The 20,160-nt window shown below is 36.1% G+C and overlaps 1 protein-coding gene across 1 annotated transcript in view; it reads right to left on the reverse strand.

Annotated features, from left to right (window-relative positions):
- The window catches only part of GRIK2 (glutamate ionotropic receptor kainate type subunit 2), a 262,126-nt gene that overhangs the window by 136,083 nt on the left and 105,883 nt on the right, over nucleotides 1-20,160 (reverse strand). The window contains exons 3-4 of the mRNA XM_053459441.1: nucleotides 11,348-11,515; nucleotides 3,322-3,579 (exon numbers count right to left, since the gene is read on the reverse strand). Coding sequence (XP_053315416.1) covers nucleotides 3,322-3,579; nucleotides 11,348-11,515 — 426 coding nt within the window. The remainder of the gene's footprint in view (nucleotides 1-3,321; nucleotides 3,580-11,347; nucleotides 11,516-20,160) is intronic.

Here is a 20,160-nt window from a genome sequence, read left to right on the forward strand (position 1 = left end):
AATTGTAATGATCAGTTTGAGTTAATAAAAAACCAGACAGACCCTACAAATTAATTATTGCTAGATAATGTATTTTGTATTAACTTAGCGTCCTTAATTGTGTTTTTCACAAAATAATAAAATAAGTTAGGTTACTTAAGATAAACTTAAGCCTGCAGTATCTCTCGTGCTCACTATTAGGACTCTTCCAACTGAAACATATCACAATAGAACAATTATTGTAATTGAATTCAGAGGCAACATATTCCCACCAAAAATATATACATTTCAGTAACTAATAATAAATGAAATAAATCAAATAAATTACAATGGTTATGCTGTTCAAGGAAAGAAATTGTATTCTTTACTGTGTATTGATTTTTTTAAAAACAACAAAATCAAACTATAATCTCCAAGAATGAAGTACCAAATCAAATGAATAATATAATGCCAGTTAATGAAATTAACATTGACTTGTCACAAGGAAGATTTCAATGATGAAAACTGCTTACCATATCAGATTAACCCTATAATTAAGTGAATTCAAGGTTTTAACTAGGAAGTGTAATTGAAACCTTCATTTAACCCATTGAGAAATAAAGTATTTAATTGGTAGGTCCAGCGTGATTCCCGTTGAAGTGGTTGCCGATTAGAGCCACTCCTCTCTGTCCAGTGTTTGTGTTTCTTACGCACACAAATTTTAGATGTTCAGGGTTACCATTATGGTACGCCTTGAGATGGCTAGAGACTGGGTCATAATATACCGTTTGAACAGCCGCAACGTTTTGTCAAAATATTGTATACCGCAGTCGCATGTGATCAAACAAACAACATGGATGAAACTGCAATTAATGAAATAGTTAATTTTGTATGTCAATTCATTCACTCTTGATTTCCCAATATTTGCAGGAGAGATGTATTTACATGCCATGGTTTTAGCCAAGTAGAGGTTTTGGAAGTTGAAAGATGGCTTTGTAATAATAAATCGCTCAGATTCTTAGCCCTGCGATATGTCAAGCAAACTTTGTCTGTTAAGGCACTCGCCAAGGTTTAATATTTCCCAGTGTTTATTTAGAATCTCCACAATCACAGGCGAACCCTTATCAAAGGTTGCTACACATAGATAATTTGTCTCAGTATTGAGAGGTATTTTGTCTTTTAGCAGTTCTTGTCAGTTGTTTTGGCCCTTTGGTAGACTTTTTTCAACCATTTTCTAATAACCTTTTTGCCTAAATCTAGTCCATAACAGACATGCTTCATGTTCAAAGTCCTTTGAATCCATGCAATTTCTTTTAGCCCTAAGATATTGGCTGATAGAGATACCATGTTTAAGACCCTTCGGGTGGAAACTGTGCCAATTGAGAAAATTATTAGTTGAAGTAGGTTTCCGATGTAGTGAAGTAAACCAGCTTTTGACTTGTTAGCATTAATATCCAATATAATAATGTTCCTGCAGATGTCTTAGTTTTTATCATACAGAGACGATCTTAAAACCATTTCAAGTCCAACTTGCACATTCATTAAAGCTAACTTGCGTTAGCATAAAATAGATTCACATCTTGCATATAGTGGATTGAGATCAATGCAATCATATGCAAGATGAAACAAAAAGCAGGCAACCAGCATAGTCATTAATCTGTGAATTGAAAATGCAAGTTGGAACTAAGTAATAGCTTGCAAGTTTCACTTTGCAAACCCAGATTGAATGTGCTACATTAAAGAATATGGACTGCACTGACCAATTCAGTAGATGATTCAAGGTAGCTCCCAAACACTGGGGGCCAATGGTGTGAGTATATATATACACACAGTCTAATGGACATTTTTCTGCTGCCATTAGGCAATTATTTTTTTTGAGTAATATGTTTCTTCTTTTCTGCTTTTTAAAAACATTATACATATCCCTTTCTTTAGGCCAGAGGCGAGGTCCTAGGGATTCTCTGATCATCACTAAAGGGCCAAGAGATCCTCTATTTGCAAAAGATAAGTGACATATTTTCACCCTTTAAGTGACATGGGGATAAACAGTGATATTTCACTTCCCAAGAGGCCCCCCAAATTCTTTATTTTGATCTGCTGTACCACCAGGATATAGGCATTTCTGGGAGGCAGAGTGGCATATAAGGCGTATCTGGGGCAGATGTGCATAACTGGGGGCAGGTTGGCAAATAAAGGGAAATAAAAAATAATTTTTTCAATCATAGTTTTTAGTAAATATGAAAATATAGCTCACATGTGAATTAATATATACTAGTACAAAAAAAATTCTGTAGGGTAGTCTTATATTCAGGCTTTTTCTTTTTTTCCTAAATTAATATTCAAATTTTGGGGGTCATCTTAGGTCATCAGCGTCGTCTTATAATTGAGCAAATACGGTATGTCCATATATCTGCTATGCACATGTAACTGGGTGTTTTAAGTCACTATGCTGTCCAATAAGGTCTGATCAGTTACATGGCTGACGACTGATCATCTGAACCAGGCATTTGTGCATAATTACATTTGTGCTTGTATAAAAAAAAAGGTCGATATATTTCCCCTTTGCACATGTAAGTGGCAACATTCTTCTACACTGACTTGCTCCATTTAAAGAGGGCAGACATTCTAGGTCATAAATGAATCACACCACTAAAGTAAAAAAAAACAAAAAGCAAAAAAAAAAAACATAACATGCCACAAAATATTTTACAAAAATATCCAGATTTATGGTGGATTTTTTGCTAATCATTTAAAGTACCTGGATCACCTAATCAATGTTAATGCAGAAAGCACTGCACGGTGCACAAGCTTGATGCATTAACATGGAGATTTACAATGTAGACTAAAAGCTTTTATAAAGATTAATACTGTAAACATTTAAATAACCATATTGCTAGGTGCAGACAGTTTGACACCTTTTTTTTATTTAATCAAATTCAATAACAATGTTTTCCCATCCAGTTGGATTATTAATAAAACCAATTAACACACTGTAGTAGTTATGATTGTGCAAAAAAGTTATATTCAATCAAGTCTTTCTGTTAATATAACAAAAACTTGTTTACCTAAATACATTTCACTTTTTAATAACAGAGAGAGCGTTTTTTTAAAAAAGAGTAGTGTTTGGGTCCCCAATGGCAGGCAATAGGTTCAATTAACATTTAGGAAGGTCAGAGAGGGGAAATGCTACATTGTTTACTTTAGACAGAAGGTCAAAAGAGTGATCTAACTAAATCAATAACTTCTGACTGTTTTAAATCCCTAAAGTAAACGCGTATACAAGAAAATTAACACAGATTTGTTAAATCTAATTGAACATATTCAGGTTTTACTCAATGAATGTCTTTATGAAGCCATCCTTACCTGTACTGTCATCATAGGCAATCGTAACCGTTTTCCATTTGAAGAACTGCACCAAATCAAGGATTGCTCGACTAAGTGATGAGAAGTCTGGGTACAAGCTCACATAGAAGGAATCCCTATTATCCGACACTTGATGTTTCCAACGTGTCTGAATGTGCGGAACTCCAAGTGCATTGCAAATGGATTGCACAGCATTTGCAGAGGAACTGTGAGAAGGTCCAAATATAGCTGCAACACCCAAAGATAACTGTTCGCAAGCTGAAATGATAAATACAAAAATATTACCATTTTTGGAGATAGAAAATGTTTTACATGTAATCTACAAGTTTATGCAAACATAGAAACAAATTGAAATAAATAACATATGTGAGTTAATCTATGACTAATGCAATACTGTATTAATTAAGAGAGTTCTGGGGTGTCAATTAAATCATGCACGTTGTATAGTAAGATCACAGCTGCAGAGGTGATGATGGAAGGGAATCCTGTATCGGGGTATAAAGGACTTCTTTGATTATCTTTGAGTGGATGGTTAAGACATCAATATAAATCTTATATTATCGTTTACTTGGCAACTGTCTTTTTACAGCTTATCTGTTAAGAATAGCGTGTTAGTCTTCATTTGCACTCCCATAAGCACAAGCGATAAGATTGCATGTTCAAATACTTTCTTTCTTCTGTAGTGATAACAGTAGAATTAAAATTGTTTTTCCTGTACACTTGCATTGTTGCATGGGGAAAGATTAAGCACCACTGATTTAAATTTTAACAAGTGTACTTTTCATATTGTTCAATTAATCAAGGTTAAATAGTTTAAACAATAAAGTGGTTATGTAAAATAGTACAACAATGTTGCCTAATTGCTTTGTTTATTGATGGTCGCGACAATAAACTTCAAGATTAATTAAGATAATTTATGCAACTACACATGTTTATTCAGGACTAGCTGCTACATATCTTACAGCTATTCAACAATGTAATCTGGTTTTCTAGATATTTTGTATTTCTCTAGAAACTATCCTGTTTCCATTAGCCAATAGCATTTGAGTGTTTAAAAATCCATTAAGATTTGATCTCTGCTGATTAAAAATTCAGTATAAGTCTGCACCAGCAAGTAATGGGAAATATAAAAGGAAAGAAAAAAAACAGTATAGAAAGGAATAAACAACCACAACTAGCCAATACCAATGTGTACATTCCCAACTGCTGATACAAGAGAGGGCCAAACGTACTGAATTCCAGGAATGTATTTATATCTATAATAGGTATTAGTTATCCACATGCTGATCTCTGCCCCCTCCCACCGTAATAGAAATAATCATGAATAGAATAGTTTGCCAAAGTCCTAGTATAAAAACATTTTAGTAGCAAGGTAAGTACTTGTCTATAAAATAACCTTTATCTTTCGGAAATACAACTTTCAATTCTCTAAGGTGGATTTAAGTATACACAATATGGACATATTTTTTTTTAACAAGGGGGTTAGTGGCTTTTTTTTTTAAAATACTCCAAATACTACAAAATACCAGCTGAAAAGGTATCACGCATGGTACATAAAATATGCAGGAATAGAAAAATATCACTAACCCCTACTATCATGCAAAAAAACTTACTAGTCAAGATGGGAAGGTTAAAAGTGTATTATGTTAGGTTTTATTCTTCTTATCCATGGATAGTCTTTGAAGGTGTGTGAAATAACTGAGGTTCCCACCAATGGCATTCCAATAAAAAAAAAACAAGTTCCAATAGAAAGGAGGTTTTTTTAAAAAAAAGAACTTTGCCTTATATTATTAATTTATTGGTTTGTACATATTTATGCATAGCTGGATAGCTTCACTATGGGTTTGCTGTTGCCATTAAGGTAGTAAGACAGAATGTTTTTTGTTTTTTTTGTTTTTTTACTAAGAACCAAAATAAGGAGCTCATTATGTCGGTGTGTGGCAGACCTATATGCATTCCTTATGGTAACTAACTCTAACGTAGAAAATCCAACCACTAAGATTCCCAAATAGCAATTACTATTAACTTTCAAAGTAACTTTAGAAATATATTCTACTTAATCTCTTTTGGTCCTCTTTTTTATGGCCACAACATTGTTGGCTTTAAGAGATAACAGGAAAACAACTTTTTATATCCTCTGTTGAAGTATATTTCTGTATTTCATGGCAATGTTTACAATTTATTAGTTTAATTGTATGCAAGAAATCAAAAGGATGTTTCCTGTGTCAGTCAAAAACACTGGTTTAAGCAGTATTCCATTAAATTTGCAGTTCCTCTTAGACAAAGCCTCAATTGAGCTCCCTATTATGTGAATTAAATTGTTATCACGTGACTTAATTGTTCTGCAAAAAAATTACCATTGAGGCAAACTTTTTCTCGATTAAAGAAATATTTTCAAAAATGGTTGAGGGTTTCAACAGTACTATAAATGATGCTTCTAATGTTCTATTGTGTTAAAAAAAAATCTTTAACTCTTGTTTCACAGTATTGGGTCAATCTAGAAAACACACATTTATTTGATTTTCCAATCTTACTACCTGAGGACTGGTATATGGGAAGTTAAAATAATTATGAAACAATGTTTGTTAGAGGTAATGACGTCCACATGTCTCTTGATCAATGAAAATTACCTTCTGAATGGTCCCATAATATGTTTAACACATATTAGACTAATTAAGTTTCTCTGCTTGGTACATATAATGTGCATTGAGGCATCATAGAATCATGTCCTTCTATTTCACTTCTATTTCTCAAATAGTGACAAAGGTACTTGGGAATACATAGTGCCTTGTTATCCTTCAGGCAACAAAACGGTATGCAGTACACATTTGACCCATTACCTCGGTTAACTAATGCATACCTTGTGGCAACGGTAAAATTAAAAAATGAAAAGTTCATGTAGAGTTCGATTTAAGCTTTAAGCTTGAGCAAAGCAAATGAAAACATGACAGATACATATTGATTGTATTTCTGTGGCAGACAAACACATTTATATCACCTATACTGCATATTAAAAATCTAAAAAATGCAATTAGGCAAAATATAAAAAAGTTGGAAATAGTATACTATGCCTTTTTACATTTTGCATTAGAAGAAAACTAAAAAGAAAATGAAAAGTATATTCAGGTTATTATTATTAGTTTTACTTGTTTTAAAATGAAGGATTAAACTAAGACAGTGGCAGCTACTGGACCTTTGCTTTTGCTGTTGTCACACAATCTGCCTGGTATCTAAAGGTTAGTGGTATAGGGTTGCCTTAACATATGACACAATTTTATGTGGTCTGTAGAGAACAATACATGCAAAGTGAGGATGGATGCTAGCATTGTCCAATGTTGCTAACTATATGGTTAGCAACATTGGACAATGCGTGTGATTACTGGGATATGCCTAGTGGACTTATTGGAATGCTAAAATTGTATAAATTGGAGAGAAGTACTTGGTGGTGAAGAATATCATCCAAAGACTGTTGGGCAGTTCAGAAGTAAAGTTTAGATAATACCGTATTTGCTCGATTATAAGACGAGGTTTTTTTCAGAGCAAATGCTCTGAAAAATACCCCTTGTCTTATAATCGGGGTCGTCTTATAATCAGACCTCAAATAGGTCTGACTATGAGACGACTAAGATCCAGATCCCCCGCAGCTTCTGAGTCCCCGGTGTGTAGCTAGGGCAGTGTGTAGATATCTATGCGATCGCGCAGACCTTCCCCGGCTGTCAGAGATCAGAGTTCCCCGTGCCGGTCCCGGAACTCTGATCTCTGACAGTCGGGGAAGGTCTGGGCGATGGACGCAGACAACCCCTGCTGCTAGCCACGCCTCCTTCTGGCTGCAGCTTAAGTGCGTGGGATCTACACGCTGCCCCGGCTACATGACAGGGAAGTCAGAAGCACCGGTAAATTGGGGGGGGGGGCGGGGGAGTGTTAAATGGGGGGCATAAGGCATTTCTGGAGGCAGAGTGCTCTGTGAAATGCCTTTTAACCCCCTTAATGCCACTCTGCCTCCAGAAATGCCTTTTTAACCCTCTATACGCAACTCTGCCTCCTGAATGCCTTAAACCTCCCTATATGCCACTCTTCCCCATAATATGTCTTTTAACCCTCTAAATGCCAGAGTGGCATATAGGGGTATAAGGCATTTCTGGAGGCAGAGTGGCACATAGGTGGTCAAAAGGCATATCATGGGGCACAGTGGCATATAGGGTTAAAAGGCATATCATGGGGCACAGTGGCATTTAGAAGGTTAAAAGGCATATCATGGGGCACAGTGGCATATAGGGGGTATAAGGCATTTCTGGGGCAGATGTACATAACTGGGTGGCAGGTTGGAAAATAGAAGGAAATAAAACCAAAATATTTTTCTCAATCATAGATTTTATTAAAAAAAAATAGTTTACATGAATTAACATTTACTGGTAAAACTTTTTTGCTATAGGGTCGTCTTATATTCAGGCTTTTTCTTTTTTTCCTAAATTAATATTTAGATTTGGGGGGTCGTCTTATAATCAGGGTCGTCTTATAATTGAGCAAATACGGTAATAAAGAAGTAGACCGGTGTAATATTAGTGTGTGTTTTGTAGGGTTACGTTCAAATTTTGAATTTGAACAGACATTGGCAAACTGTAGTGAATGCCTGAAAGGTTTGGTGTTGGTGTCTAGTCAATACATGTAAGACAGATTGAAGTGGAAAAAGGATGACAGTCAAGGCAAGAAAATACAGCAGCATGGACTACAGTTTTTGTATTATTAAAGTATTTTAGGGGAGGGACATATTTCATCAATATTGTATAGATATGAAATGAAGAAGAGAATAGTATCAAAGGCACAAAACCAGCATGGCTGAGACATAGGCAAAATATCTATATTTCATGTGGGCTTCAAAAACAAGATGTTTGGTTATTACTTAAATAATATTTTAGGAAGTAGAAGATGTTTATACAGGAAAATACATCAGGTACATGAGAGAAGGTGAGATCATGGGAGGAGATTTAGATTTAAGTTATTATCTGCATATCGATAGTAACGATATCCCAAAATAATTAATTCAGTGAGGATGGAATGTTAATTAATGAAATAACAGAGGTCCAAACAGGGTTATGTAGCTGGAGAGAAGGACAGAAAAACAGAAACTCCAAATGGTTTATTTATCATAAAGATTGAAATGTTGGAAAATTTGGAAATGTATCAACAGTATCAAATGTTCTAGAGAGGTAAATCAGGAATACATTTCCTTGTAGTAAGTGATTAGAAGAGTTAAGTAAATATGCAGAAGAACTAAACAAACTGCTAAGCAACAAAAACATTAAAATCTGAACAGTGGAGTGGCTTGCCAATCCAGACAGCAAGAAAATCAAAATGAAGACTTGGCAAACTCAGAGATAGATAAAAAGTTAATGTAACAGAATTATATAAAATAGGAGTGGGTAACACCCAATTGTTAAAAGCCAGCTATCCCTCCTTTTACTGCAATTCCTGGCGTCAATATTGATGTAACAGTATAGAAAATGTGTAATAAATAAGTGATTTTATGCACCTCCCCTAAAAAGTGCAGCAAACACAAAAGCGCAATTCCCAATGACTCAAAATGGGAAAAAAAATGTGCTGTGTAAAATTATATTTATATATATATATATATATATATATATATATATATATATATATATATAATGCTATAGATTTCTTGTCATAAGCTTTTTTGCAAACTCAGTTTTAATAATTTTGTGCAATACATCTTTTTGTTCTATTGATGTAACAGGATATACCCTTTTGAAGTTTGTGCTGCTTTTTCTGTCAAATGATGTCTCGGGTACATCTACAGTACCCCATATTTATGCCCAGTATATTGTAGGCAATGATGCTTAATTTCTTGCATTTTAGTGTCAACAGCCATTGCCCCCTAGGGAGCACCCCCAGTTTGACAGGCTGTATAAAATCCACTTCCTGATTACCCACCTCGCTCACAAGTTTACAAAGGTTTTACACCTGGAAGGAATATCTGTATGTATTAATCCTTGATGAAATATAAGGGTGGGTTGGGATTAAAGCAGTGTACTCTTTCCAAAGATTCCAGTTATACAAGAGCGAGACTGGGTATACTCAGGTCTTCCGGGTATACGAGGAAAAACCTTACTCTCCAGGTTACCCAGAACATGTAGGAACCATTGTTGGACCTAACAATTGGACCTAATATCCCCTTTATGAATACAGTCTACCACTTATATGTAGATAATTTCTATACAAGCGTCTCTTTGTTTATGCTACTGTGTTTTGGTTTTTTTAACAATAGCTTGCGGTACTATACGTACAAGTATAAGTATCACATAGGTTTCCCAAAACATCTGACATAAACCCAGGCTACAAGGATTGGGGGACCTCAGCTCTGCACCAAGGGGAGCTCTTGGCATTAAAGTTTGAGGACAGAAAGGAGGTGTGCATTCTGAGCACCATCCACAATGAGAGGAGTTTCTGTCCATCGTAGAGCTGGGGTCAGTGTGCATCAGGGCCTATAACAATATTATTGGTGAGGTTTATCTGTGAGATCAGCTCCTACAGCCCTACCTAATTGTAAGACAGACGTCTAGTAAAGAAGGTTGCAATTTATCTGATGCAAATTGCAGTATACAATACTTTTTTTGTTGCACAATAAGGAAACCCCCATTTTTTGTAGTTTTAGCACCAGGTAATTTCAGGGATATTGTATCAAGGTGCACCTGTTCCCCAAACTCTGACGTGGCAAAGCAGAATTGGGGCAACCCGTTTTATTTTTAAAATCCCCCTACAAAAAAGAAGCAGTAGCCACAAAAAGATGCAGCGTATGCTACAGAGGGGGCAAAGAATGGACACCAAGTCCTTTTGTCCAGATTGTCGTGGGAAACCTGCACTCTGCATCAGTACCAGCTATTTTGTTTTTTAGGCAGGCTCTATTGTAACCTGCCCCTTTCAATAACTGGGTACAAATGTTAAAATTCCAATCATTTGAATGGAAGTGTCTTTTTGGAGTGTCTACTTTTCAAAACTATATATTCTTATGAAGTAAGCTGAATTGGCCAATTTTAAAGATGTTCCAAATAGCACAAGTAAACAGGATTACCAGATTACCTAAAAATGATTAAGAAATAGCAAAAAGCTATTTTTACTTATTGCCCTATAACTTGCAAAATAAACTAAAACATTGGATATTTCTAAAAAAATCTAATCTAATATTAGAATCTATTTAGCAGGTTTATCCATTAGCTTTTGTAGATGACACTAAACAATCAATGTGCTTCAGTTCATTTTGGATCAGTTCAAGAGAAATTACAGCTTCAATTAGTCCACCATACTAATTAGTTATATGAATATAGAGATCTAAGCTCTAGTTCCCACAGTGACACTTAAATAGTGTGTGAAGTATTGTAGCCCTAATACACACTATATGACTAAAAGTATGTGAACACCTGGCCATCACACCTATATGAACTAGATGATGAAGCGTAATTCATCACACTAGAGAACACGTTTCCACTGCTCCAGAGCCCAATGGCAGTGTGCTTTACACAACTTCAGATGATGCTTGGTATTGTCCATCATGCTCTTCAACTGTGTGAAGCTGCTCGGTCATGGAAACCCGTTTCATGAAGATCCTGATGCACAGTACTTTGCTTACAGAGGCAGTTTGGTGATTAAAGCTAGAGGACAGGTGATTTTGGTGCCCTACCTGCCTAAGCGCTCCATAGCCATACCCTGTCAGTGATCATGGCCGAGCTGTTGTTACTCTTAGACACCTCCACTTCACAAAAATAGCACTTACAGTGGAATTTCACAATACTGGGCATCCACATACTTTTATTCCAGATCTGGCTTTTCATTGCTTGACTGTTAATAGTTCCATATATTCGTACTGGTCAGTAGTTACATTTTTTCAGATCATTTATTTTGTATATTTTTGAGATAAATTAATTGTTTTGTTAAAACTAATAAAAAATATTGTCAAAATTGGTATTTCTTACAATGAAATAGAAGAAGGCAGGTATTTTACACAAAAGTTTACCTTTTCTGGATGCTTCAAAGCTGTCGTAGAGATTTATTCTTTGAGTGTCATATGTTAACGTTGTGTTTGGCAGCAAAGTTCGATTCCTGTTTATTGTATTCACGGCAAATCTGAAGGCTAATTCTTCTGCCCCAAAGGGTCCAGATTCCACATATTCAAAAATGCCCCCTAGAAAATGAAAATGAATTTGAGTTTGAGAAATATTGACCATAGTTACATTAGTATACTATACTTGTTGTAATATTATTACTTAACAGTAAATAAAATCACCAAGATAACAGTAACAACAGAACTGATGACTAACCCAAGAAATCAAACAAAACCTAACTCTTTAGCCCATTTCTGCCATATATATATAATATATATATATATATATATATATATAATATATATATATATATATATATATATATATATATATATATATATATATATATATATATATATATATATATATATATATTTTGACGAATCCTATCAAATCCTAAAAATGTCTAAATTAAATGGATCAGTTGTACTGTGCTGTATTGTATATATATGATAGCTTGATAGATAGATAGATAGATAGATAGATAGATAGATAGATAGATAGATAGATAGATAGATAGATATTCTTCTAGAATATATACACTAGGACAACCATTAATTGCATTGTGAATAAATTATCATCATATTGTGCACATCTATGCTATTTCATTTTTACTAATGTTAACAATCATAGCAATGGTTTATGATAATACATGACTGTGGTTATTCATTTTCTACTGCATTAACTGTTGTCATTTAAGTAATATTGTGTGTTCCTTTAGGCTATAGAAAGCTAATCTGGTCTGAAATGTCAAATTCAGGGAGAACTCTTACTGCATAATTGCATTATACCAATGTTATTCAAAAAGAATCCTGCATGGCTTTCCCAAGCAGAAACAGGAGGCAAAATTGACTACCATTAGTCAGTATGTAGCGATAACAATGAGGATAAATGTAGCTGAAGGCTAAACTGAAAGGGTGTCAAAGTCAAGGAAAATATACTTAAGTTTGTTTTCATCTTCTCTGATTTTTATTTCTGCAGTTTGTAAAGGATATACAATTAGGGAATACATTCCTCAGTTAATACAATATAATTTCTTATATTAAAAATAACTTAAAGATTGATTGGCAAGTAGTGGCCTTATGCTAGAAGAACTTTAATGCTAATAAGGATTTCTTACTTTACTTACCTATATTAAGTAACTAATAGAGTAGATGTTTAGGTTTGTGATCATGCAACCAGTAGTACAATATGGAGAGGATACGCCCTGGTTTGGCAATGCTGTCCCCCTGGACTTGCCTATCCTAGTGAGCCTAGGTCAGGATATGTCACTGTATATTGGCCAGGGAAAATCATGAGCCAAGGATATTCTCTATTAGCACACAATCTTTTTATTAAAAATCTAAAACTAAGATGGACTAAAAGACGGTTACTTTCATAATGTTAACTGCTAAGCTGCTGAGAATCATACATTATGACACATTTTGCCAAATTAACATTTGAGTTACTACTAGGGCTAGTTTAAGGGCACATTTTAACACAGCCAACAAATCCCAATTCACACTTGCCAGGAAATTATTCATACATTCCTTCTCATTATTATATTGATGGCATATGATTATAAAGGTGATGAGAATCTGCATTACAGCTATACCATAGTACATTTCTAGTAACATAACCTTCATACTGTAGAGCCTTATAAAACACACAATATTTAGCATTCATAGACTCAAAAGAGTGTATTAACACTCTTCCCCATCACAGGTACTCCATAAATGGTGCGCAGAGAAACCTATACATTGCAGGGGGGTTTCTATGTATGTGAAATAGGAAGACCTTTTTAACCCCTGTGAGATTTAGCTCCATATAAGCAACAGTATTTCCTATTATATTATATTGAATTACTTTGGCATAGTGGCTGTGGTGAGCTAAGCATAATATGGCCATAATGTATATATACAGTATCTCACAAAAGTGAGTACATCCCTCACATTTTTGTAAATATTTTATTATATCTTTTCATGTGACAACACTGAAGAAATAACACTCTGCTACAATGTAAAGTAGTGAATGTACAGCCTGTATAACAGTGTAAATTTGATCCCCCCTCAAAATAACTCAACACACAGCCATTAATACAAAAAACAAAATACTGTCTGCGCTTCTCACCCTAATAAAGTTGGCAACAAATATATAAACATAATATAAATGAGAGGTTTTGGTTATATGAATTGGCCAAAGCATAATTAAGCTCACCCGCCACGTCAAGGCACACTCTCAATAGGGTGAGATCCTACTCTCACCTCCTACATAGTGGGCACACAAAGCAGTTTATACTGCTACCAAAACCTTATTAATGTGTTGGGGGAGGTGCAATTAAACCTCCTCCCTATTAACCCCTGGACAGCAAGCTGCAACCAGACTGATGAGGAGCCAACAACCTCAAATATGTGCAAACAGGGAAAAGAAAAAATGTCGGTGCGCCTCATATTATACATTTGTATTTTTTGAGCCTGAGACTAGCTTAGCGCACCGACACAGCCATTAATGTCTAAACCTTGGCAACAAAAGTGAGTACACCCCTAAGTGGAAATGTCCAAATTGGTCCCAAAGTGTAAATATTTTGTGTGGCCACCATTATTTTCCAGCACTTCCTTAACCCTCTTGGGCATGGAGTTCACCAGAGCGTCACAGGTTGCCACTGGAGTCCTCTTCCACTCCTCCATGATGACATCACGGAGCTGATAGATGTTAAAGACCTTGCTCCCACCTTCCGTTTAAGGATGCCCCACACATGCTCAATAGGGTTTAGGTCTGGAGACATGTTTGGCCAGTCCATCACCTTTGCCCTCAGCTTCTTTAGTAAGGCAGTGGTCGTCTTGGAGGTGTGTATGGGGTCGTTATCATGTTGGAATGCTGCCCTGCGGCCCAGTGCAGAAGGGAGGGGATCATGCTCTGCTTCAGTATGTCACAGCACATGTTGGCATTCATGGTTCCCTCAATAAACTGTAGCTCCCCAGTGCCGGCAGCACTCCCAGCACCGTGCTTGACTGTAGGCAAGACACACTTGTCTTATAAACTCCTCACCTGGTTGCCGCCACACATGCTTGACACCATCTGAACCAAATAAGTTTATCTTGGTCAAATCAGAGCACAGGACCTGGTTCCAGTAACCCATGTCCTTAGTCTGCTTGTCTTCAGCAAATTGTTTGCAGGCTTTCTTGTGCATCATCTTTAGAAGAGGCTTCCTTCTGGGATCACAACCATGCAGACCAATTTGATGCAGTGTGCAGAGTATGGTCTGAGCACTGACAGGCTGACCCCCCCACCCCTTCAAGGTCTGCAGCAATGCTGGCAGCACTCATATGTCTATTTCCCAATGACAACCTCTGGATATGACGCTGAGCATGTGCACTCAACTTCTTTGGTCGAGGCCTGTTCTGAGTGGAACCTGTCCTGTGAAACCGCTGTATGGTCTTGCCCAACGTGCTGCAGCTCAATTTCAGGGTCTTGGCAATCTTCTTATAGCCTAGGCCATCTTTATGTAGAGCAGCAATTCTTTTTTTCAGATCCTCAGAGAGTTCTTTGCCATGAGGTGCCATGTTGAACTTACAGTGACCAGTATGAGAGAGTGTGAGAGCGATAACACCAAATTTAACACACCTGCTCCCCATTCACACCTGAGACCTTGTAACACTAACAAGTCACATGACAACGAGGAGGGGAAATGACTAATTGGGCCCAATTTGGACATTTTCACTTAGGGGTGTTCTCACTTTTGTTGTCAAAGTTTAGACATTAATGGCTGTGTGTTGAGTTATTTTGAGAGGACAGCAAATTTAGACTGTTATCCAGGTGGTACACTCACTACTTGACATTGTTGCAGAGTGTCATTTCTTCAGTGTTGTCACATGAAAAGATATAATAAAATATTTACAAAAAATGTGAGGCGTGTACTCGCTTTTGTATATATATATATATATAATATTGCTATATATAATATTGCTAGAATCAGTTACAAGATGAGAAACAAGTTAACCACATTTTTTAAATATAATACAATAATACAGAGATATGATACATTTTATATGAAAAGCACATTTTGTTCCTATTGTCACAAAAAGACCCACATTTGATATTATAATTTCAGAATCACTGCTTTTTTTAACATACTTAGTAAAGATCAAATTTCCCATAAAAATGAGAATCCTTTGTGATTTATGAAGTTTCTCGTAAATTGAGCAAAAGACTGTCTTTGTTTAATGTATTTAAAATATTTCAAGTGACTGTGTATTTCATCCTAATAATAAATATTACATGTCAAAATGAAAGTTTACAACCTGACTCTGCATTAATATCATGCAAAGCTAATTTATAAAATGAGTAAGGAGCAAGGGGAACAGAGAAAATCAATACAGGCTCAAGACAGACTTTTTGGAACCATTTATAAGAATTTATGTCTCACTTTCTATTGCTCTTGTCCACTCTCTTCGTAGAGATAGTGTTAATGTCCATAATAATTAATACTTTTATACAAGCATGTTTTATAAAGGGCATTGGTCATAACACAACTAAATTAATTATTTTTATGTTTAAATACATAGCATTTATGGAAGTTTGCTATGTATGCCCCCTGAAATGTGCCTGCATCCTTTAGTTAATAATTGAATAGTAATTCAATTATTAACTAAAGTTTCCAATGGAAAAAAGGACATGGAAAACAATGATACATGTTATAACAGTTAGTTAATATGGCCTAATATAGCTCATTTTTATCTCATTTTTCCCATTGCAATCTTCAAATATATGTAATTGATTTATCTGCAGCATTATTATTATTATTATTATTATTATTATTATTAATAATAATAATAATCATAATTTCTCTCTGGGTTTGACCCGGCATCTTCTGATCACACTACTTTTCCTTCAGGGTAGAGTAGCCATTCCCCTCCCATTTTCAACCCATGTAATGCTCTGGGGTAAGCCTCACTCCCTTGGGTAGCCATTCTCTACAAGAGAACAAGAGCTCCGGGTAGCCTACTGTGGGAAGTCCCCAGGTATAGTTACTTGGTTACACATGTAGATTCTAAAATATATCTCTAAAGCCAGCTATTGCTCTAGTATAATAGCTCCTATGTTCTGCAAATATGACATAAGTCTTCAATACAAGCTTTATTTCCTGTCTATCAGGATCCTTTCTAATCCAAAATGCTCAAAATCCTGAATCTTCATCAAAATTTGATGGAAGAGTGACACAGTAACTACTGTATTGGTTCATATAAATAAGAGCTTATTTTCAAAATGTGGCTAAAGTAGCGTAGTGCCATGCTGGCTATTTGTTTAATGTTTTAAATTTATAAATATAATTTATCAATGTAATATTTTGTTGTTCAGTGATTAATTAAGACTCTGTGTGATGTCGCAAATATTAAATGCAAGAAAAACAAACAATATACTTAGAACTAAAAAATAAATAATTTGCTATTTTAAATGTCAGAAACTATACTATTAATAAATTAGCATAATGGCATGATGGTTTTTTTTTTTTACATCATGTCATTGTAACAAATTTGGAACCCTGGAACAGAGATTGTTTACTGCTAGGTAGGCCATGATTCAGGCTACCTCAAGGTAGCAAGTGGTTGTGGTTGTGGAGTGGACCTATGAGTGGATAGTGGGAGGCTTCTGTGACAACGAAGGTAGGTTTTTAAGAGTAAAAACAAACCTGTGAGATGTCAAAAGCTAATTGAAGGTGACAGTAGTATAGTTTCATGAGATGATGTAGCAATTGTAAGAAAAATCATGTGCAAGGTTGCCAAACTGTAACTTGGAGATTAATTGTTACAGGACCCATGTTACGTGAACACCTGCCAAAAACTATTACAGTAGGAGAACCATGAGGCTGACATTTAATTCCTTAGGACACAAGGGTGCCTATCTTTTACGCTATCCTATAGGGTTTAGTGATTGCTGGACCTTTGGAAAGTCAGGGTCACAAAGCCTGGCTAACCTTAGAGGGACTAAGTGAAGGGGAGAGTAAGTGTTTCAGATAATTTGTGAAAATAACTGCAAATAAGTTGTTTTCATGAAACAAAATTGTATTTAACCACTTGTAGGAATTGTAAAACACATGTTAAATAGGACTGCTTTGTACTAAAACTCAGACGTTGGAGAATACCTCCAGGCTACAGATGTTGTTGAGTAGATTGATACGCTACATTTTTGTGCTTTAGCATCATTAGGGTAAATGTAAATATACTATACATTTTCTATCATTATTTTTTGTTATTCTTATATTCAGAGATAAAAAAAAAATCTGTAGTAGGAGTCATGATGAAATTAAGCATTTAGCACTGTACATCCAAATATGACTGTATAGTAAATATAAATAAAAACACTTAGGATGCACACTTGACAGTTAATTAATGGATTTTACAAATCATACATTACATTTTTTTTCATAAGATACAAATTCAATGTATGGTGCCATCTAGTGTGTCTATAAGATACTTAGTACAAGTACAAACTAGAAAATAGAAAAGTATCATTATTTTCTATAAAACTGTAAAATGTATTTGTGGTGGAGATCAGTTTTGTTCAAATTATTAGAAAAGAACATTTACATTTTAAAGGCAAACTGTCACAACTGAAAAGCACCTATCGCTTGCATATTATATTACATTTAATGTTTAACTTTTATATTCCTCAGATTTATATTTTGTATAAAGGTGTAGCAATGACATTTTAGGTGTAATCTTCTACAGTTCTCATGAATAAAAATGCTTTAGAATCTTACTGTTTCCACAAGCGTGAAATTATAAAATAATTCCAGGATTGTACTCGCATTGGCAGCCTTTACAGATATAGTATTTCTACATATTGTTCACAACCATGGAACTACTTTATGAAGCAACTACCAAAAACATCAGAGAAAGATGGCAATTTAAAGCACAATTCAGTAGTAGGATAGTGTGATACAGTAGTTCATCTTGAAGCTCAATCGGGCAACATGTATATATTATAGATAGAATTATTCCAGAGAAGCAGAGAGTACTTTTCTCTACCAAGTCAGATCTATGAAGATTCTGTACCATTTGTACCATATGACAAATTAAACAAAACATATCAATATTATGTATATGTGTACATACTACTTATGTTGTTTTATTAGTGGCGTTACTGGCAGTAGTGTACCTAGCGGGGGGCGAGGGGGGCGGTCCGCACCGGGTGCCGCTCATCAGGGGGGTGCCAACTTGCCGGCACCCGGCACCCCTCCAGAGACGGACAATAATGTCCGCCGCTGGAGGAGCAGGCTCGCAAGAGAGCGGTATCGGAGGTCTTTAACAGACCTCCGGCTCCCTTGAGTGATTTTAAGCCGGTTCCCTTGAACCGGCTTAAAATCACTCAAGGGAGCCGGAGGTCTGTTAAAGACCTCCGATTCTGCTCCCTTGCGATCCGCGCGGCAACTGCTGCTGTGCAGAGGGCACTGTGGGCGCGGCTTCAGTGCCGCCGGGATCTGACAACAAACCCCGGCGGCACTGAAGCCGCGCCCACAGTGCCCTCTGACCCGGAAGAAGACAGAAGAAGAGGAGCGAAGAGGAAGACTGCTGTAAAAAGAAAAGACTGCTGTAAGAAGAAAAGAAGGTAGGAAATCATTCATTAAGACTGAGTGACAGTGAGAGTGGATTGGTATGTGTGGAATCTGTGGATTGGTATATGTGTGGAATCTGTGGATTGGTATATGTGTGGAATCTGTGGATTGGTATGTGTGGAATCTGTGGATTGGTATGTGTGGTATGTGTGGAATCTGTGGATTGGTATGTGTGGTATGTGTGGAATCTGTGGATTGGTAAGTGTTGATTGGTAAATGTGTGAGAGTGATGGGTGTTATGCTGTACCATTTCCAATGTCTTTTTCATTATAATTATGCTCTAAAGTACATCATAACTCCCATCACTCTATACTGTTCCGTACAGTGGCAGAGCTGGGAGACAGAGGCCTTGCACCCCCACCGCAGGGTGCTGGTCAGGTTCTATGTGGGCAATGTGGACGCTGGCTTTGGGGTGTGCAATCTGTGATCTATGCCTGTAATTTAGGGTGTTTTATCCATAACTTTAATGCTGAGTTTTTATGTGAATTCCAATTGATCAATACCTGAAAAGCTGGGTTTGTGTGTTAATGTGTTGGTCTATATCTGCTATGCTATGTTTCTATACATTATTTATGTTTACCAGCAAATACAGGATTTGTATGTCTTATTCAGTTGATCAATACCTGGGGTGCTGTTTCCATGTGTTGTTTATTTGATCTATACCTTCAGTGCTGAGTGATTTCCAGTTGATCTATACCTGCAATGCTGGGTTTGTGTGTTCTGTTGATTTATACCTGCAATGCTATGTTTCCATACATTATTTATGTATACCTGTAAATACAGGATATTTATGTCTTATTCAGTTGCACGTGCTGTTTCCATGTGTTGTTTATTTGATCTATACCTGAACTACAGGGAGTAATTAAAAGAGAGTTGTGGTTTAGTGACATAGGGGACAAATGGACTTTGGGGATGATTACGGGGAGAGGACCTCCCAATGTCACGGTGCAGTCAGAAAAAGGGAAGGCTGTACTGACTCTCACAGTCTTCCCCTGATCTGCAGTTGAGGGCAGTACAACATAATCCCTATCACTATACATCGATCTAGACATTTACAATAATGCAGCATAACCCCTACCACTATATACTAAGCCAGACACTGAAGTGGTAGGCCTACACCACATCAATGGC

The sequence above is a fragment of the Spea bombifrons genome, chromosome 3 (genome assembly GCF_027358695.1).
Source record: "Spea bombifrons isolate aSpeBom1 chromosome 3, aSpeBom1.2.pri, whole genome shotgun sequence".
NCBI classification, from domain to species: domain Eukaryota; kingdom Metazoa; phylum Chordata; class Amphibia; order Anura; family Pelobatidae; genus Spea; species Spea bombifrons.